The sequence below is a fragment of the Bombus terrestris genome, chromosome 13 (assembly GCF_910591885.1).
Source record: "Bombus terrestris chromosome 13, iyBomTerr1.2, whole genome shotgun sequence".
Taxonomy (NCBI): domain Eukaryota; kingdom Metazoa; phylum Arthropoda; class Insecta; order Hymenoptera; family Apidae; genus Bombus; species Bombus terrestris.
This window is the reverse complement of record NC_063281.1, coordinates 13,349,633-13,357,485: the sequence shown is the minus strand read 5'-3', so window position 1 is coordinate 13,357,485 and position 7,853 is coordinate 13,349,633. Positions and strand designations below refer to the sequence as shown.

Here is a 7,853-nt window from a genome sequence, read left to right as displayed (position 1 = left end):
CTCGTCGAGAGAAAGGGGGAGGGAGGGGCGGGAAGGGACGAACAGAAGAAAGAAATCGAATGAGATTTTCACACTGGTCGGGGACAAATGAATGTACGAACGAATGGCAGAAAAATGGTTCCACGACGAGCATAAGCTACTGGGAATATCTCGAGCTTCGTGGAAAACGAAAGCGTGGATCAAGGATAGGGAAAATGTAACGCAGAAAGATCGAATCTGTAACTCATACCCGACCAACCACGTGGTCAGTGTGAACGGAGCCTGAATCCTGATCCAAGGAGCACCGTAGAAAAGGATAAAGAGGGCAAGAAGGAGACGATGAAGAAAGACCGCGTCAGCAGAAGGAGAGGAAACGTGGTCTCGCACCGCGCACGGATCTCGAAGCATGGAGAACACGAACTGGTCGCCGCATACCTACACGACGCGTAATGAGAACATACCAGCGTCGTTCGGCCTGCTATCTGCTATCAAACGGATACCACCGGTTCAACCGCGGATAAACCGTGTACCGGGCCCTCGGCAAACTCAAATTCGTTTTACATCGAGTCATATAGTCGAGAAATTTATCGAAACAATGTCGTGTCGGAAGAGCCGTTTCACCAAAGGATCTCGCATGCCACCATCTTACGCGTTATATTCTCCCTATACAAATCCCTGATTTTGAACGAAAAATTGCCGCCGGTTACCGAGAAATTCTTGCTAAAAATTGTTCGAGAATGTGTCGTAACAGGGGAACTGTTTCACGCGGGATTTTCCTACGCCACCTACTTGCCGATTATGTTTTCTTAATCCGAAGCCTGAAATTTTACCCGAGAACTTTATTTGTTCTTGTTCTTAACTTACCTTAACTTACCTATAAACTTACCTTATCTACCGATCCTTGTACGACCTATGTATTGATTTGAATCATCGTGTTGCAAACATTGTGAATAATTTTTAGAAATTCTTTTAATCCTATAGGGTCATACAGATACCTTTTAATTCATTGGTTTAGAGAGTGGAATTATTGAACGAGGACGTGAATGACGAGACGCGAGACACAGGATAAAGGGTGCTGATTGCGAGGAATGGAGCAATGATAAGGGATAAGGAATATCGGATGTGAGATATCAGTACTGAATTGTAGGTATTAGATACGAGGTAGAGAACGTAAGATTTAGGAAATAAAACGAGGAATAGAAAGTGTGAGACGCGGAAATATGTGTAAATTCTTCAACGTAAAGTTCTAAAGTCAACGCAGTCTTAACGGTCAAACGATGATTTACTAAAAAGAGCGTATTATGCAAACAGCGTACAAAATCATCGACAAACCACTCGAATGCTTCGTTTTCAATTGTACGTGCATCAAATTAACATTCTATTCTCTCTATGGCGATGCTCTTTGTATCACTGGTCGTTCGAAAAGTTGTACAAAAATTATAGCGCGTATAGTGCTTCGGTATCCTTAGGACTTTTCCGGCGGTTACTTATCTGTGTAGAAGGCTGGCACATTGCAATTACCCTTTGATAGTCGTGGCATAGACATTATTAGGCATTTCCTCGTTCTAAAGCGATAAACGCGGCGAAAGTTTCAAATCTAAAATTAATGTAAATTATACGGCGTGAACGTCGATAATTTAACGATAATTGCCATTTATAGGAATTAATAGGTAATATCATGGGTATAGCGTAACGTATCGGTATGGGATTACGCGTGGAGTTCGGAAACCAACTAATAATCTTTGAAGCCTTTCGAATTCTATTGCGAAATTATACCTCTCGATATTGGGAGTTAGTTTCGCGAATACTTGGAAATAGCGGTTAGATAATTATTATCAATTCGAAACCACGGGAACATAGCTGCCAAAAACTACCATCGACATTGCAGCGTCGCATTAAATTAGAATCAAATTTATCCTATACCTCTTTAACGTTTATTTGTTATTTTACTGGTAGGCCTTTTTATTATATTCTATATTCGAGGGAAAATATACTTTTTGTTCCGTTTCCAATTTAAGCTATCGTTCTTTCATTTGTACTACCGATAAAATTGATAGGAACGTGAACGATAGCGTCTTATAGTATGTGTAATATACGATGACACGTAGTTCATTTAGAAACGCATTTTATAGAAAATAGGACAAGTGGTTTAAATTAAAAGGAAAAATATGTAACACGTAATGGGTGAATATTCCAGCCAGACTGTGTTAATCAATTAAGATATAATCAAGGTATTTGTACAGGCGATTTATATCTACCGACAGATAGTTGGTAAGGGGACAGGAAAATAAAGTTGATACTACCTATACTACTTTGTATTAAATAAAATTCCGCCGTCGATTATCGGTTTTTAAATATTTCACTGTTTGAACAATTTCTTTGCCACTTACTGAGCACCTTTTTCCATCTAAACAAAGATTAATTTTCCCTTCGTTAATGACTTCGTAAAAATTATAGAAATAGCTGTCACTCTCGTGATTATTATTTTTATATAGCATCTTTATCAAACATAACATTGTAAAAGAGAAAGATATCGATATGTCTGTATAAAGCTATTTTGAAATACACGAAGACAGAACAGTCAATGGATGAAACATTATCGACGAAGAGAAGCGCATGTTTTAAACATTTTGCTTAAAGGAAATCTACTTTGCTTTTTCGTAACATCAATTGACCAATCTTAGCGACCGTCCAGGTAGAAAGTTCTTACAGCTTTCGAATCTCGCCACGACATGGCGTCTGAAAGCAATTTATCAGATAATATGTGTATGATTGATTTTATTTCTACCGAGTATTTACATATTTATTTTATCTCAAAACCTAATGCCGAAGTATCATTGACACTTGAATGGAAACTGCTTTATTTTTATTTAAGGATAAAAGTAATTGAATTTATCAGAGAAAGTATGCGAAAAAGATGTTGAAAATATTCCTTTAGATCCTGATCTTCTTCATAATGAGAATTTTGAAAGATTTCTAATTGCAATTGTTAACAAATATAGAGATAGAAACGTGGCGTTATTATTAAACGGTATTGTATTATAAATGTAATGAAGAAATGCATATATAATTTTCTCTCAACGACATTTATTACAATCTCGGTTGGTTCAATTAATTAATTTTAGTTTTGGCACTAGAAAGACGGACACGGTTACATTTGACCCTTTGTACTTTTACAATCACACTGATTCTACTTTATTACAATAATGTTACGCAATCTTTTCTTTCGTCACACGCTTTATAAAAATTCTTATTCTTAACGCTTAAAAAATATCAACAAACGAATCAGTTAACTTAGAATCAAAAATGTTGTGATTTGATTTTGATAGAAACGAGGAAATGCTATCTTTTACGCAAGATATATTATCACGTAATCGCTAATATCTTTATTTTCTTCGCGTATTTGCGAATTTCCTAAACCTTAACCGATATCGTATGTTTCTTTGATAAATTGACAAATTTGAATTTGTGCGCTTTTTCTTTCTACTTTGCAAAGAGTTCTCTAGTATACAGAGTGAATCATATATTTGGATATATTCGTATTATACGGATCGAGTAACTTTGTAAAATTATTCTCTGTTTGAATATGCCAAAGTAACAAATTAACAATTTAATAAATCGAAACTTCCAAGCTTTGTTTCTTCTTTTTCTTCTTTCACAAACAGTTCCAATTACATGACTCATTCTCTAATATCATTCAACATTTAATCAAATCACGTACGGAATATACTCTACAATTACTTCGTCGACGATGAAGACATCGTAATTGTCCTCGTATTTATTCATACTCCAATCAATTATAGACACATACATCTACTAACAACACAATCAGTACACCTCTACCGACAGAATATACCTAAAGTCAAGCATTCTTTCAGTAGACCAGAAAAAACGTAAAAATTCTACACGAATAACTTATCAACTCATTGTCAAGTACGAACGTAATTGAAACGTGAATGCAAAAGTGAAACAACAAACGCGGTACGGTAGCAAACGTTTCTGGAAATTATTTGGCCATACACCAACGAAAGATTGTCCATTGGTCAAGCAAAGCGACCGCTGTCCGACTTTCTCGGCGGTAAGAGGATTCTCCTACCATGAAAAAAACACTGCATCATCTAAACAGCGATAAAACCAACGTCCTTCAAACCAGCTCGAAGGGTGACAGGTAAATAATTGACGCACTTCATTCTACAATTGTATTAAACCTCCTATTTTATTATCTGTGCATTTTTTGAGCGGTCTGTCCTTCAATTTTTGCTGGCTTCCCTCGCCTTATTCTCGACGCCATATACGAATCCCGACTCTTCGACTTGTCCTTCGTTCCTCCTTGTTCCTCTTCCGTTCTCCAGCCCTCGGAGCCCACTATTATCGATTTCTGTCGCGATCAACTCGATCGTTCTTCGTTCGAAATACTCTTCGTTCTCGCTGCTCGAAATTATTTTTCGCTCTTCGCTGTTTCGAAAGAAATCATTCTTTGCTCCTCCGTTTGTGTTCACGATTCGCGTGGTTTCTCCATATCGATAAAAATATTAGCGGTAAGAATAACGATGCAATGGTGGTAATTCCATGTACGCACGAGGGTGTGCGATTTAGCTGTCGAATCGTTCGTATGCTCACGCAACAAGCACGCGCAAGAAAGCATTCACTCGGCCAAGAGGCTTTCCTCGTTTATGAAACACTTTTGCGACGGCACACTTTTGATTTATTCCTTGCCATTGTTTTTTTTTGCCTCTTGGCACGTTTGAAGATCAGTCGAATAAGTAAGCCTTTGATATTACTCTCGCAACTTTATGATTTTTATAATGCCAATAATTATTCGAGTGACTGTTTTCGACCAGTCACGCGAGCAAACGATTATCGCTCGAACAAAGGTTTTATCCATTGCGAATAAAAATGTCATTCGTTCAATTGCATCTTATTTATCTGACTGTGATCGGCGAATGCTGCTAACAGCTCACAATTCTTACGCGTTAAACGATATTTTTCGCTCGAGTCTGTAGACATAAATATGCTGACTTAAATTTATAAAACAAGTACGGCTCGAACGACAGAACAAACTGATTCTGTACATATTTCCAGCTTTCTTTTGTTATCGTTCGTCGTGGTAGCGTATGTTTCTTCGTTTAATAAACGTTACAATAACGTTCAAGCGTTTGCTGGTCAACGCTGAACATTGAGTATATTTTCTCGCGAGGATGTTTCGATTCTATGTTGTTCGAGCTTTCGTGAGCAGTTCCCGATGGAAATTCCTGTGTAACGCGGACGACAGTTAAAACCCTCTTAAAAGCTAAAAATCGAATTCTAATTCTGTAAGAGAAAAATCGGTTGGAATCGTTCTAATTAATACAAGACACAATCGGTGAATAAACGATTCTTTAGTTCCTTCGCATGTCCTTTTTTTTTCTGCGAGTGTTCCATGCTTATCGTGTGTGATTTCAATCTCTGTGTATCGGTAAAGTATGCAACGTTTGTATATATAAAAACGGAATCCAAAAGCTGATTTTAACAATACAAAAATCTGCTAAATCACGAGCACGAGTCCTGAATCACGAAGATTACGAGTACTTAGGGCAGAACTCCATTTATCGGAACACATCGATGATAGTAAATTCCGTATCACTACCATATTCCGAAATGGAAAATTAATTCTTTTAAGCGTTTTTAATAAATACGACCGACCTTTCATATTTTGTATTACAAAATCCATTGTTATATGTTGCATTCAATATTTGTTCACAACTGTGTAACGAAGCGTTTACTCTAAATTTCATATAATATTTTTTGCTCCCTTTCATTCGTATATTATGCTTCCGCAGTTTGTTCAAATAGCAATTTCAACGAATCGACTTGAATATCCACTAGCGATTCGAATAAATGGAGTTTCACTGCGTGAAAATTTGTCTGGCTCGATACTGGGACTATTTACTTGAAACAGTATTTCTCAAGCCCTATTTCCCATTTTGCACTGTAAAAGCTACTGTTCTCTAACTCTCTTACGATGTTGTTCAAGTCTTTAATATATTCTTAGTGAATTATTATTGAAAAAGTAACGATTATACAAACGGTAAAAATTGTGCGTCGTATATCGTAGGAAAATGAAAGGGATTCCGAAACTGGTTTGTTTTGTTCGTTTCATGATCGTTCGTGATACTAGTTGCAGGAACTACGCTAGATTATCTTAATTATCTTAATGACATTGAAAGTGAGTTGTTGCTTCTTTTTTTCCTTTAAATAAACATCTATCAGAAATATAATATAAATGTCTAAAGAAATGAAATCTAATTATATCTTATAGTTTATATACTTAAAGAGAAACTTTGTGCTCATATACATTTACCATGACTCTAGAAATATACTGTTCCACTAATTAACAATTTACGATTCTTCTTCAGGAACGAAGAAAATCTATTCGATCGAGATTCTTTTGTAACTGAATTCATGAAACTCATTTGAACTGACGGTATACGATCGTGTAACGCAAACATCCTTTACAGCTCGAATAAAACGAATAGCGTAATATTAACTATTTTAAATGTAACATCTTGAGAAATAGTGTTTCAAGTATCGATTGCGCTATGTTAACTTTCGATAAATACACTGCCACTGACAACCAGCAATTATTACAAAATGGTGTTTATGACACTAAGAAACTGGCGAAGTGAATCGAGCATCGGTATCAGTTGGAAACAACGAGATCGACGAAATTCGTGAGAATCAGAAATTGCACAAACAGCTAGAAGAGTGTGGCAAAGCTCGGAGTAGTATCACTGAAATTTATAAGATAACGGACAACTTACAGAACGTTTGTAGAAAATTGAAATCGTCAAGAGGCGCCTGACAATGAATTCTTGACAAAGTTTTGTGTAATCTGGTATTGTTCGACAGTTAGCGATTAAACGGTAATTAGACATTGGCTTACGTTTGAAAAAATTTGCAATTAGACGGTAATATCTCTAATAGCAAAAAATATGGCAGATTTCAAAGAATATTATCATTAATCCTAGTTAATTAGTCGACTGAACTAGTGAAAACAAATCGATGGATCTTCATCGATGATTTCGAAAAATGTAGCGAACGAGAGAGAGAGAGAGAGAGAAAGAGACAGATATGAAGCCTTTTAAGTGATAGTAAATAACGCTAATGAAATTTCTGAAGAATCGCGAATTTGAAGAGTATTTGCGACATGATCCACGCGATGAATTTGCGAACGAGAATCGAGACGATAATGGCGACGGTGATAGATGAATTTGTGATTTTCGACAATGTTCGTTAGGAACCGGAAACAGGAAGAGGCGAAGGACATCTCAGAGGATCTTCGCTGCTTCGACTTCTTTGCTTCTTTGTACGGTAGGTCGGCCTTTGTCAACCAATCTTTATCCATCGATCGATCGAATATTCGAGCGCCGCGAGCCACCTGCAAATAAACGTAGTTGCCTCTTTGACATAAAATTCCTTCTAACTCCAAATCGATTCTCATTGATTACGAAGGAGATAATTATTTTCAAATCTTAATAAATACGCGACATTGATACCGTAATTCGAGACTATCGACATCGATGTGGTACGTCTCCTTGTAAATAATTACCACAAACTTGCCGGTGATTATAAAGAATTTCAACCCCCTGTTCGCGTTACAATAATCTAAAACCACGTTTGCGAAGTAATAGAAATTGAACCATTGGATCGAGTCGGTTGTTGCGGCGTTAAACAGAATTCAGTTCGTGCGTCAAACGCCAGTGATATCTCGAAACGAAAATATACGATGTAGTCCACTTTCATAATCGCCGGCATAAATTGCGTACAGCAAATTCTTCGACTTAACGAAACAATCGTTCAAAAGAATATAATAGAATCGATAAAGGAGACTAAAC

The 7,853-nt window shown here is 36.8% G+C and overlaps 1 protein-coding gene across 2 annotated transcripts in view; it reads right to left on the bottom strand.

Annotated features, from left to right (window-relative positions):
- Positions 1–3,046: 3,046 nt before the first annotated feature.
- LOC100648997 overlaps positions 3,047–7,853 on the bottom strand; it is a 57,937-nt gene continuing 53,130 nt past the window's right edge. For both annotated transcript variants that reach the window (XM_012315456.3, XM_012315457.3), the window contains one exon: positions 3,047–7,396. In XM_012315456.3, the coding sequence (XP_012170846.2) occupies positions 7,345–7,396 (52 nt within the window). In that variant the 3' untranslated portion in view covers positions 3,047–7,344. The remainder of the gene's footprint in view (positions 7,397–7,853) is intronic.